At 44.7% G+C, this 14,056-nt stretch overlaps 1 protein-coding gene across 3 annotated transcripts in view; it reads right to left on the bottom strand.

The window, feature by feature from the left end:
* Positions 1–14,056, bottom strand: part of fras1 (Fraser extracellular matrix complex subunit 1) — a 617,312-nt gene that overhangs the window by 271,111 nt on the left and 332,145 nt on the right. For all 3 annotated transcript variants that reach the window (XM_068039139.1, XM_068039130.1, XM_068039149.1), the window contains exon 17: positions 4,804–4,941. In XM_068039139.1, coding sequence (XP_067895240.1) covers positions 4,804–4,941 — 138 coding nt within the window. The remainder of the gene's footprint in view (positions 1–4,803; positions 4,942–14,056) is intronic.

Genomic DNA, 14,056 nt, shown 5'->3' on the forward strand with positions numbered 1-14,056 from the left:
AGTCAAAGTGCTGCAACGTTGTAGCTTTCTACATGTACGGGTTAATGTCTTGATGCGGGACAATATTTCCAATGGAGATGCAGGTCACTTTTAATGAAGTTGATAGTATACAGGCCGTTAGGCACACCTTCACTGCAGGTTCATGTACTGTTATCAAAAGAGCCCTTCTTTTTGATTACAGCAATGATTAAGACCTCAGGTGTATTTGGAGAACTTTTTTTGCTCGTTTCAATGTTCCTTTATGAAGTGGCTTAATGTTGGTTGAAACATGCAAATATGGGGTTTTCCCTCAGGTTCCTTGCATCTCTCTCCATGGTCTTTAGATCGATAATGGCATTGCTTTCCTCCTCCTCACCCTCTTCATAGTCATCCTCATCTGAGGAGGATTGCTGTTCCTCCTGTTCCTCCACCTGCACAATGTTGCCACTTCTAATTGCAAGGTTGTGCAATGCAGGCAACAGCAGGCAACGATTATTCATGAGACCCTCGGTGCTGTGTACTGAAGAGCCCCTCCAGACCAGTCAAGGCAGCATAAGCACATTTTCAACATGCCAATGGTGTGTTCAATGATGGCTCCGGTGGATGTGTGAGCAGCATTGTACCTCTCTTCAGCTGCACTTTGTGGATGCCGCACTTCTGTCATGAACCATGCACAAAGGGGGTAACCTCTGTCACCCATGATCCAGCCATCCAATTTGGCTGCTTTGTCAAAAACTCCAGGCAGCTGTTAGTTCCTCAAAATGTATGAGTCGTGACAGCTCCCTGGGAAACGAGCGCAAACCTGTATGGTTCTTCTCCTATGGTCGCAAACAAGTTGTAAGCTCAAAGAGTGATTCACAAACGCAGCAGTCTGGTCCCAGGAGTCTAATGGCCACATGAGTGAAGTTGATCACCTTTAGCACTCTAGGGAAGCCAGCAATGGCGCCAAAGGCCGCGGAACTTGCTGCCTGGCTGTCCTCGTCCACAGGTAAGTAGATGAAATTATTGGCACGACGAAGCAGGGTCACCTCTTTGATGCACCCATAGGTCACAGACTGTGATAAGCCACATATGCCACCTGGTGATCCCTGAAAGGCTTCGCGAGCAAAAAAACTGAGTGCAGCAATCACCTTGAGGGCAACTGACATTCTGTGACCATTTCTTGTGACACCCTTAGGTGTCACTGGCATTGCCTCTCTGATATTTGAATGTAATTTGTCCTTGTCCTGAAGATGCAATGACGTGCCAGCACATGTCTTCAATAATGCCGTTGCTGGATGTTATCATTTGGAGCATCTTCACCACCTTCTGCCATTGCTGGCATTCAGACATCATGTGCTGAGGGAAAACAGTCTTCCTTAGTTGCTCCCTCTGCTCTTCTTTCCGTAGTATTAGACAAATTGGGTGTATGAGACTCATGTTGCTGCAGCTTTTCAAATAATGAAATGAGCAGAGCATTCCAATTCAGCCTTCCACTGCCGGTCAGCTGAAACATCGAGGCATTGAGCAGTTCACTTTTATGTGCCTTAAAATTGCAGCCAGCACAAAATCACACCCACCATCATTTGTTTCCTCCCACCTGGCTTGTAATGCTTGAGTGACCACGTGGTTTGTATTATCATTGGAGAAAATGGTACATGTACAATGTAAGGCAAGTCTCCCCCACCTTCAAACCTCCTCCTGCCACCTTCCAGCCTGCACCCATCACCCTTGACCCACCCAATGTAACCTTAACCCTTCCTTCTGTTACCTTGAACCTCCCCCCATTATCTTGGACAGTGTCACAATCAATTTATTCATGCCATCCCTACCCCCTGTTCCCGTTACCATCGACTTGCCGATTCTGACCCTTTATCCTCCTCAAATCCATCTTAATGTTGTTTCCGAAACCTGGTCCCCACCCTATGATGCCGTTGAATACCCAACCATAAGTCTCAACTTTCCCCTTACAGATTCCATTTGCCGCCATTGACTGTGACCATTTCCTACCCCAGCCAGTATCCTGAATTCACCCCAGAGGTCCCGCATTGACAGCACTCATCCTTCGCTTTCGGCCCCTCATGATCATCTGTTGACTGTAATGCTCAAATCAACCCACCACCCCGCAGCCGCCCACATCCAGTTTTTGCAGCAATAACAACCAGTACACACCCTGGATGCTTCCCTCCTCCTTCCCCTGCACCTCCATGCACCCGATTACCCACCCTGTCCTCCCAGAGTACCCTCCCCTGCTCCTCCATGCACCGATCACCGCACCCTTTCTCCTCTGCTCCTCCTTCCCCTGCTCCTCCATGCACCCAATTACCCACCCTGTCCTCCCAGAGTACCCTTCCCTGTTCCTCCATGCACCCAATTACCCACCCTGTCCTCCCCGAGTACCCTTCCCTGTTTCTCCATGCACCCAATTACCCACCCTGTCCTCCCAGAGTACGCTCCCCTGCTCCTCCATGTACGATCACCGCGCCCTTTCTCCTCTGCTCCTCCTTCCCCTGTTCCTCCATGCACCCAATTACCCACCCTGTCCTCCCAGAGTACCCTCCCCTGTTCCTCCATGCACCCAATTACCCACCCTGTCCTCCCAGAGTACCCTCCCCTGCTCCTCCATGAACCGATCACCGCACCCTTTCTCCTCTGCTCCTCCTTCCCCTGCTCCTCCATGCACCCAATTACCCACCCTGTCCTCCCCGAGTACCCTCCCCTGTTCCTCCATGCACCCAATTACCCACCCTGTCCTCCCCGAGTACCCTCCCCTGTTCCTCCATGCACCCGATTACCCACCCTGTCCTCCCCGAGTACCCTCCCCTGTTCCTCCATGTACACAGCCCCATGCCTTCGCCACCATTCCAAGAAGAATCGCCCTGCTGGTGGGGATCCTGGAGCTAAACATCCATTCTGATGTTGCCGTTCCTTGTGCCGATGAGTTCAAGAAAGTAAAACACTGACAACAGATACAACTGCACAAAGCCAACTGGTTTATGCCACGCTTAAACGAATGTGAACTGGGTGGCATGGGAATACCGCTCGCCGCTAACTTAATCTGGCAGGTAGGACTTAATTAGAACTAATTAGGGTAATGAGTACTCATGGTATGGAAATGAAAGCAAAGCTGCAATCCGCCACCATGTTGGGGAACCCTGGACTGTCGCTACTACACTGCTGACTTAATTTTGGAAAAAAATCCCGCCATCGGAAATCCGAAAAAACATATCACGCCTGATTTAATTGCCCCCGCACGCCATGAAAGCCACTCCTGCATGGCCTATAAAATTCCACCTTCAGTGTCATTTTATTTAACATTTGGTGCATATTGTTCTTTTTCCTCAAACAATTTTGCTTGTAAGGTGACTCAGAGCAAGAAGTGCTCAGTTTTCCCATTGAAGCTGCACTGGTCTATGATGCAGCTTACTGTAAAATGGTTTTGAAATCTATTTCAATTGAAATCTCTCAAATGACAGAACAGTTCCTACAATAGAAACATAGAAAATAGGGGCAAAAGTAGGCCATTCGGCCCTTTGAGCCTGCTCCACCATTCATTATGATCATGGCTGATCATCCAACTCAGTAACCTGTTCCCGCTTTCGCCACATACCCTTTGATCCCTTTAGACCCAAGATCTTTCTCTAATTCCTTCTTGAAAACATACAATGTTTTGGCCTCAACTGCTTTCTGTGGTAGTGAATTCCACAGGCTCACCACTCTCTGGGTGAAGAAATTTCTCCTCATCTCAGTCCTGAAAGGTTTACCCCGTATCCTGAGACTATGACCCCTGGTTCTGGACTCCCTCACCATCGGGAACATCCTTCCTTCATCTACCCTGTAAAGTCCTGTTAGAATTTTATAGGTTGCTATGAGATCCCCTCACTCTTCTGAACTCCAGCGAATATAATCCTAACCGACTCAATCTCTCCTCATATGTCAGTCCCGCCATCCCAGGAATCAGTCTGGTAAACCTTCACTGCACTCCCTCTATAGCAAGAACATCCTTCCCCAGATAAGAAGACCAAACAATAGCTGTTTCAGTCCACGCACATTCAGTGTTATACTCTCCGATATAAAATTAGCAGAGTAAATCAGATTGACTTTCTGGCTACATATTGGGCGGGAAAGCCTGTGGCATGAGGTTGTAGCCTAGAGAAGAGAAAAGGGAGGGAGAGATCACAGGAAGGGGGAGATCACGGACGGGACTGATGAGTTTTGTGGGGGGTGGGTGACACTGCGTGCATTTTGGGAAGAGGCAGTGGTCGGTGGGAGTTGGAGATTGTGGTTGTTGCTAGCCGATCATGGAGAGGGAAGTAGGTAAGCTTGTTGGGTCTGGAGGAAACAGTCCTGCTCCTGTTGGCCCACACAAAGTCCACTTACTTTATGTATCTGGCCCTTCTTGCCTCCTTTTACCCGGCAGGTTTCCTGAGGTCCGGAAAACCCGGCTGAAATGGGTAAAAAGCCTACAAAAATGGATGTACGCCGCCTCCTTAAAAGGTGCCCACCTCCTTACCCACCTCCATTAAAACCAGAAATAAACGTGTTGGGGTCAGGTTTGTAATTTAAAAAAATGTTTTACTTCTCACCTGAACCCAACCCATCTGTTCTTGGGAGTTACAATTACACGCATTAAGTTAGTAATGAGTCGTTTTCAGAACCTGCAGCAAAATTGAGCATCAAGCATTTATAGCAGGGATAATCAATTGAAAGTGCAACATACAAAAATTCGTAAGAATGACACTCCAGAGCAAGCCTTATAACGGTACCTACCTCTGCTTCTCTTGTCAAAAAATAAGTCTGCATCATACCGTATTTCACAATTGTGCTTATGATAATTCTGCTTACCTTGACATATTCTATTCTCAGAGTAAAATCCCTCAGGACAGGCAATGAGGCATTGGCCTTTATATAGGACAAGGTGGTCAGAGCAGGAAGTACAATGCATAGAAGAGCCAGTGCAGGTTGTACATGAAGGATGGCAAGCTGAAAAAAAGGAAGACACAGCTGTAAATACATAAAGAAATGGATTATAGATAATGAATTACCAAGTGATATTGGAACATAAAATTCACAAGCAAAAGTGCACAATGAAAGAGGCCATTCAGCCCAGCATGCTGGTGGCAGCTTTTTGAAAGAGCAATCTAATTAAGCCCATTTACTGCTCCTCCCCCATAGCCCTGTAAATTTTTCCTTTTCAAGTCAACCTGCTGTTTATCTTTATAACAGGGCCTCAATTTTGTAAAAGTGGCAAAAAAAGGGGGGATGGTCAGGTGTATGTCGCAGGCTGACCTGTGCTGCCAGTGTAGAGAGTGGGCACATCAAAATTTGCTTTACGTGTTCCATCCTCTAATTTGAGTATGTGGCATTGGCACGTAACAAGCCGTGGCTGGTTGTACACTTGGCTGAAGTCATAAAATATGGTGAGACAATGAGACAACAGTTCTTAAAGAGCTGCAGTTGATCAATAAAGGGAAGCTGCAGCAGTGTAGAAATGCAAACTCATCGTCCCCAATGACACAGCAGAGAAATATGCACAACTCTGATCTTTTTGATGCTGATGATGTGAATATTTTACTGCAGGAGGTGCACCAAAGGAGGGTGGCCCTATTTGCGACAGTTCTTTTTCATTTTTAGGGAATGTATCTACAAACCAAGGCTGCAATTCTCCAAGCAGACATGAGTGATCGAGTCTAATATTTCCACTTCCTGCCCCAGAAATCCTTGTGGTCTTTCCAAATCTGCAGTTTAGTGCTATATTATAGGCTTCTGTGTGTTGAGAACAGAATTAGGGATACTGCTAAAGGTGAACCAGCTACAACTGCACAGCTTACCAGCACTAGCCATTTCTCTGCTATTCGTCCAGCTAAAGTCATCCTACCCATTTTGGCAATTTCTCATAGGATTGTCTGAAACTGACAGGGAAGAATCCAAGCCCCCTCCCTGTGAAAGGTCTATTCCTTTAGGTTCCATTTTTCTTTCTCTGTCGCATGATGTGGGGTTTGCAGGCATAGCCAGAATTTACTGGCCATCTTTAATTGCCCTAACAAGATGGTGGTGGGCGACCTACCTGAACCACTGCAGTCCGTGTGGCATGCTCAGTAGTGATTTGATGCAGTGGAGTGATCTTTCCAGTCAACGTCAGAGGACAGTTCAGAGTCAATCATATTGGTGTAAGACTGGAGTTACATATAGGTTAAATATTTGTTTAGTTTAGTTTAGAGATACAGCACTGAAACAGGCCCTTCGGCCCACCGAGTCTGTGCCGACCATCAACCACCCATTTATACTAATCCTACACTAATCCCATATTCCTACCACATCCCCACCTGTCCCTATATTTCCCTACCACCTACCTATACTAGGGGCAATTTATAATGGCCAATTAACCTATCAACCAGCAAGTCTTTGGCATGTGGGAGGAAACCGGAACACCTGGAGGAAACCCATGCAGACACAGGGAGAACTTGCAAACTCCACACAGGCAGTACCCAGAATTGAACCCGGGTCGCTGGAGCTGTGAGGCTGCGGTGCTAACCACAATCCAATAGCTTCATGGTCAATTTTTTAATACCAACTTTGTATTTCCAGATCTTTGAAACCAAATTCAAATTCTTAAGCTGCCATGTTGGAATTTGAACTCATCCAGTAAGATAACCACTACACTACTGTAACCATTACTGAGGTAGGTATGCTAATGAATCACTAACAGTGGCCTGGATTGGTGAAACTGTGTGTCAGGTGTGCAAAATCAGAAAATTTGTCCTTACAACATGGGCGGCACAGTGGCGCAGTGGTTAGCACCGCAGCCTCACAGCTCCAGCGACCCGGGTTCAATTCTGGGTACTGCCTGTGTGGAGTTTGCAAGTTCTCCCTGTGTCTGCGTGGGTTTCCTCCGGGTGCTCTGGTTTCCTCCGGGCGCTCTGGTTTCCTCCCACAAGCCAAATGACTTGCAGCTTGATAGGTTAATTGGCCATTATAAATTGCCCCTAGTATTGGTAGGTGGTAGGGAAATATAGGGACAGGTGGGGATGTAGTAGGAATATGGAATTAGTGTAGGATTAGTATAAATGGGTGGTTGATGGTCGGCACAGACTCGGTGGGCCGAAGGGCCTGTTTCAGTGCTGTATCTCTAAACTAAACTAAACAGAACATAAGAAGTAGGAGTAGGCTACTTGGCCTCTTGAGCCTGCTCTGCCATTCAGTAATATCATGGCTAATTTGATAGCTGCTTTAACTTCATTTTTCTGCCATCCCCCCATAACTCTTGACTCACTTGTAGATCAAAAATTTGTCTAGCTCAGCTTTGAATATATTCAATGACTCAGCCTCCACTGCTCTCTGGGGAAGAGAATTCCAAAGATTAACGACCCTCTGAAAGAAGAAATTCTTCCTCATCGCTGTCTTAAATGAGACACCCCTTATTTTGAAGCTGTGCCCCCTAGTTCTAGATTCCCCCACAAGGGGAAACATCCTCTCTGCATCTATCCTGTCAACTCCCCTCAGAATCTTATATGTTTCAATAAGATCACTTCTCATTCTTCTAAACTCCAATGAGTATAGGCCCAACCTGCTCAACCTTTCCTCAGAAGGCAGCCCCCTCATCCCAGGAATCAGACTAGTCAACCTTTTATTATCTGCTTCCAATGCAAGGATATCCCTCCTTAAGTAAGGAGACCAAAACTGTATGTAGTACTGTAGGTGTGGTCTCACCAACACTTTGTATAGTTGTAGCAAGACTTCCCTACCTGAATACTCCATCTCCCTTGCACCATTCCATTTACCTTCCTAATTACTTGCTGTACCTGTATGCTAACTTTTTGTCCTTCATGTATGAAGGCACCCAAATCCCCTGTACTGCAGCATTCTGCTGTCTCTCTCCATTTGAATAATATTCTGCTTTTCTATTCTTCCCATCAAAGTGAACAGATATCCAGGTGGGATCTGACAACATATTATTGTCAAGAAAACCTGCTATGCCAAAGGAGGATTTTTTAATTCATCGATTGGAAACCTACATTAAACTTAAAAAAAGAAAGCTGGAATATTACATTCAACTTTTACAAAGACTTTGCCACAGCTAAAAATGGCCACCACCATTTACATTTGAACATCTTTCACATTCCAAGGCATCAAATGGAGGCGCATGTCTGATTAGTCTTTACCCAACACAATGGCTTGTCCTATTGATTGAACTACCTGAGACTGCTTTCATTAGCAATACATTCAAAGCCATCTCGAGGCATTCATGAGTGGAGATGTCTCTCCAGGAGGTAAACAATGACAATACCCCAAGAGAGGTTTTAGGTTTTAGACTTTGAACCTCATTAAAATCAAAGGGGATTAAGAGAATCATGTGATTGTTTTACACAGCCTGGTGGGGGACTGAGAGTTTTGTTACACACAAGAGACAAGCCAGAGACTCAATCTGTGCAGAAGCCAGAAGGGGTGTCTCTCTCTCTCTGTCTCTCTCCAGAAGAACTCGTGTGGGGTGTGCGAAGCCTAGCTGCCAGCTGCTAGATCCAAGATAAAGACCCCTGGAAGGACACCCATTGCTCAACTGTCTCGAAGAACAACTATCAACCCAGAACTTTAGGATCACAACTTCAGCCAGAAGACAACAGAATCACCCAACCCCAGAGACTGTGTATTAATTTTTACTTGTTCTGGACTCTAATCTAAACCAAACTATTTCTTATCACTCTGTACTCTATTTGTGTGGATGATTCTCGTGTGCATGTGTGAGTGAAAGTGTAGTGTAATTTTATTATTTTATCTAGATCAGGTTTAGCTTCTTTTTTTTAAAAGTATAATAAACTCACCTCTTTCTTCTTTAAACTCAAGAAAACCTGGCTGATTGGTTCTTTACGATCACAACAAAGGTAAAAGGGAGAACACTCAATGAAGTAGCAAGCACAACCACGGTTTAAAAAAGGAATAAAACCTGTTGCGGCCAAACAAGCGGAAGGGTAAGAGGGGAGCTTTGTGACCCCTCCTCACCTTATCGTAACATTATTTACTAAAAAGTGCTGCAATACTTTCAGAAATACCCAAACAGGTAATCCCTTACAATGTAACTTGACATGCTGGTGATAGATATAGAACAGGATGGTGATAGTGCCTAATAATGCCTTCCTCTTCTTTCAAGAGAGAAAGATTCAATAAGTCTTTCATATACGCATATAATGCAGCTGAAGTACATATCCTGGGTCGAATCCAAGATGTGACAATATACTCCCATAGTGTCCATTCTCTTCATAGAATCATAGAATGGTTACAGCACAGAAGGAGGCCATTCAGCCTGCCATGTCCAAACCAACTCCCTGGACGAGCAACATGAGGTTAAATATCTTACCTCTTTAGAAAATTAATGAAAATCATACAAGTGGCCTTCCCCTAAGCCTCACAGTGCTCTGCAATCTTATATCAAATCAGAATTTTCCTTAGACAGTCCTTTTTGTTTGCCACATGGTGTTGCAAAGCATCCCAAAAATATATTCTACTTTTTTTAACAATTGCATTTCTATAGCACCTTTAACTTGGTAAAAATGTCCCAAGGCACTTCACAGGAGTGACACAGAGTAACAGAGATATTAGGACAGATGACCAAAAGCTTGGTCAAAGAGGTAACTTTTAAGAAGTGTCTTAAAGGAGAAGAAAGATGTACAGAGGCAGAGAGGTTTTGGGAGGGTATTCAGGATCAATGGTGGAGTGATGCACAAGAGATTAGAACTGGAGAAGCACAAAGATCTCAGAGGGTGGGAGGGCTGGAGGAGGTTACAGAGATAAGAGAGGGCGAGGGCAAGTAACAAATTTTAAAAGAGGCAATGCTGGGCCAGGAGCTAATATTGATCAGCAAATACAGGGGTGATGGATGAACAGAACTTGGTGCAATTTAGGATATGGGCAGCAGAGTTTACAGGATACAGGCAGAAATAGAAACCTAACCATTTCTGTACTGGCCACAATGGCAATGAAATAAAGTACAAATTTTCCTATGTTATAATTCAGATGAAAAGAACCTTTTCAAAAACTTTTTGATTTTAACAAAACATTAAAAATATAAATTATGTTCTCTAAAATATTCCCTTGCAAACTTTAAGTGCTATATCTCCTACTTTTTAAATCTGCATTAACAACCCTGCATTTAAAATTGGGAATGACCAATTAATCTGGTTTTTGGTGGTGTTGGTTAAAGGATAAATGTTGGTTTGGACCTCAGGAGAACGTCCTTGCTCTTCCCCAAGTAGACCAATGGGATTTTATGAGTTCACATGAGCAGGTAGACAGGATCTTGATTTAACATTTCATCCAGTGCAGCACTCCCTCAGTAATAAGTATCATGTGGGATACCAAAATGAGTGGAATTATCTCACATGATGAATTTATAAACCATTAGCAAAAGATACAAGATCATGACTTTTATTTTTAACTTCATTTTTACTTACTTTTCTCTTAATGTTTATTTTTCCCATCTTTTGTTTTCTCCTCTGAACTACGCAGAGGCTGGAAATTTGGTTCCGCTCTCTATCAGTGCCAACCTATGATATTTCAGGATGCCTACAAATGGTCAAGGATAACTCACTGACCAACTTTCTTCCTTACTGTGGTGGATCTACCTCATTCTTTTTGGCAGCTCTCCTTGTAGAATAAATTTACCATGTTCAATGCGGCTTTCCACGATCCAAGGATACACAGTTCGGAGAGAGGATTACAATACTATGGCAAAGAGCTTCAGAACTTTGCTTTCTTTGAGCGCATCTCCCTGTTGAGAGAATGGGTTCAGTAACTTTACCCTTGTACAGCTAACACTGGGAATTTTCTATCAGAAGTATCAAGGCCCAAGTCCTACCACTCCACAGTTCAGCATGTATGAACACTGGCCAAGTGCTAGCTTTTAATTTGAAGCCTTTGGTGTACATTTTCTAACACATAGCCAGTGGAAAAAAAAAGCTATGCTTGTTTTGTTTTTTATTATTCACAGGATGTGTATGTCACTGGCAAGGCCAGCATTTATTCCCCATCCCTATACAACCAAGTGGTTCGCTAGGCCATTTCAGAGGGCAGTTGATAGTCAATTACATTGCTGTGTCTCCGGAGTCACATACAGAATAGACCAGGTAAGCAGATTTCCTTCCCTAAATAACATTAGTGAATCAGATGGGTTTTTATAAAAATCCTATAGTTTCATGGCTACCATTATTGATACCAGCTTTTTATTCCAGATTTACTAATTAACTGAATTTCAATTCCCCAGCTGCCATGACGGGATTCAGAACACATGCCTCCAGATCATTAGTCTAGACCACTGGATAACTAGTCTAGGAACATAACCACTATGTGACTGTACCCCATTCCAGTAATCCATTGACATGAGTGTTATACACTGGATGTGGTTAAGGAGGATCTGCCTTGACGTCTGCTTCATTTTTTGCTGAACAAAATAACAAACATTATAATAGTATAAAATGGGATTAATATGCAAGGCTCCACAGAGACAGATGAATATCTGAAAAATTATAATTGAAAATACCTGAATTTCTAAAGGTAATCTATGACATGACTATAGTTCCCTTTAGTGCTACTTACCTGTAAGATTATGTCCAGTATTTTTAGTCATCATAAGATACAGTACATACATTGCACCAACATAAATATTGCACCTACAAATTCACCAATGCTGTTCCCTAGTCAATGACTCCACCCCCTCTTCCTGGCAACTGTCTGAAGCTGAACCAGAATGTTCGCAACACTGCTGTCATATCTGACTCCGAGATGAGCTTCTGACCACATATCTACACATCAGTAAGACCACCTATTTCCAACTCTGTAACATTGCCCGACTCCACTCTGACCTCAGCTCAAGTGCTGCTGAAACCCACATCCATGCCTTTGCTACCTCTAGACGTCGCTATTCCAAGGCACTCCTAGCCGGTCTCCCATGTTCCACCCTTCATAAACTTAACATTATCCAAACCTCTGCTGTCCATGGCCTAGCTCACAGCAAGTCCCATTCACCCATCACAACTGTGCTTGCTGACCTACATTGGCTCCAGGTTAAACAGCACCTCAATTTTAAAATTCTCATCCTTGTTTTCAAATCCCTCCATGGCTTTGCTCACCCCTTCCTATCTCTATAATCTCCTCCATGCAAAAAACCCCTCCAATTTTGGCCTCTTGAGCATCCCTGATCCAAGGCCCTAAGCTCTGGAATCCTTCCTTAAACCTCTCCACTTCTCATTGCTCCTTCAAGATGCTCCTTAAACCTATTTCCTCATCTGCTCTAATATCTTATGTGGCTCAGTACCAGATTTTGTTTGTTAATGCTCCTGTGTAGCTCCTTAGGATTTTTTAACTACATTAAAGACGCTTTGTAAAAGCAAGTTGTTGTTGTTGTCGTCTTGTGGCTGACTGATTAAACTCCTAAGTTCTACCATTCCAGGAGGCAACATGTGAGAACATGGTCCAAATGCTACCTTTTATTGAAGTCTTTGCTAGAAAATTGCCAAATGAAGCTCTGGTACTGAGTTTTTGAACCTAGTACTGAGCTCAGTGCCCAGGAATGGGAAAGATGCCGATTCAGATGTACCTCTTCATTCAACAGCCAGTGAGGGACATATCCAAACAAAGATTGTCCAGGTGGTGCCCTTTATATTGGCAGAGCTAACCTGACGGAATATCTCCTCTAAGGGACGGTACACATTGTCATTTTTGTCATGGAGTCTTTCTCGGGGCGGGGGGGGGGAAGAGGGTAACACTTTATTACATTTTACCAGTTGCACTCCGCAGATGGCATTTCCATAAAACTATAGTGTCCCACAGAATACCAGTTTGTTCATATTTAACCCAAGAACTCTCAGTACTGTTCTTAACCAGATAGTTAACTGACTCCTTTTAAAGGCATTAATCAGCATGATATTAATTGATGGGAGTCCATTGCTTTTATATAATATTCATGGGAAAATAACTTTACATCTCTGAATCAATGGCTGGAATTTTACAACACCACACTGCCCACACAACCCCACTTTCCGGAAACGGAGTGGTGGTGGTGGTGGGGGAGAGGGGGTCGTGAAAATCAGGTGGGATGGCAGTGGGGGGGGGAGGGGATGGGGGTGGGCAGGGTGCCCTGTCAATTGCCTACCCACCTCCGTGAGTATTTTACCAGCAGCGGGGTAGGAGTTGGGCAGCCTACCCTTTGACCAATTGAGGCCCTTAAATCGATAATTAATAGCCAGTTAAGGGCCTCTTCCCATTGCCGCTGGTACTTTACCAGTGATGGGAGGAGCCAATGCCTTGTGGCAAGGCCACTTGGTATATCCTGGCGGTCTGACTGCAGACTCGGGGGGTGGGGGGGGGTGGATGGGTCCCTCACTGCTCATGCACCTTGTGCCCCATGGAGGGCCCACCCCCCTCCAGCAGAAATGGCCACCCCCCACTGGCCTCCCGATTGCCACCCTGTCCAACAACCACCACCCCCCACCCCCCGCTCGCTGAGGTCTGCCTGACTTGCCCTAGCGAGCCCGCCCCACTTAACTGATCAACCGGCCAGTAGCTCTTGGAGGTGGGGCATACTGCCTCATGGGGGCAGAAGCCATAAATTCAGGCAACTAATTGCCTGAACCATGCAAAATTTCATCGTAGCTTCCCAGGCTGGTGGAGGTGGGCTCGCCCCAACTTTCCAGCCGGTGGGTGGGTCCACCGCCTCCTGCCAAGACATATGGGGAGAAGATGGGAAAGTGGAGTTGAGGTAGAAGATCAGCTATCATTGTTTTGAATATCAGAGCAGGCTCGAAGGGCTATATGGTCTACTCCTGCCCCTATTTCTTATGTTATGTCTCATTAGTGGATAGTTAATATTATTTCATGTATTTTAAGCTCACAGTTTCAGTTAAACCAGCTCTTAACTCAATGTTTTCCAAAAAAAAAAACCAGTAAGTACTGGAAATACTCAGCAGGTCAGGCAGAATCTGTGCAGAGAGAAGCAGAGTTATCATTTCAGATCTGTGACCTTTCATCAGAACTGTTCCTATGAAAGGTCACAGACCTGAAACATTAACTCTGCTTCTCCTGGCCTGCTGAGTATTTCCAGCACTTTGTT

This window comes from Heterodontus francisci, chromosome 1, assembly GCF_036365525.1.
Source record: "Heterodontus francisci isolate sHetFra1 chromosome 1, sHetFra1.hap1, whole genome shotgun sequence".
Classification (NCBI taxonomy): Eukaryota; Metazoa; Chordata; class Chondrichthyes; order Heterodontiformes; family Heterodontidae; genus Heterodontus; species Heterodontus francisci.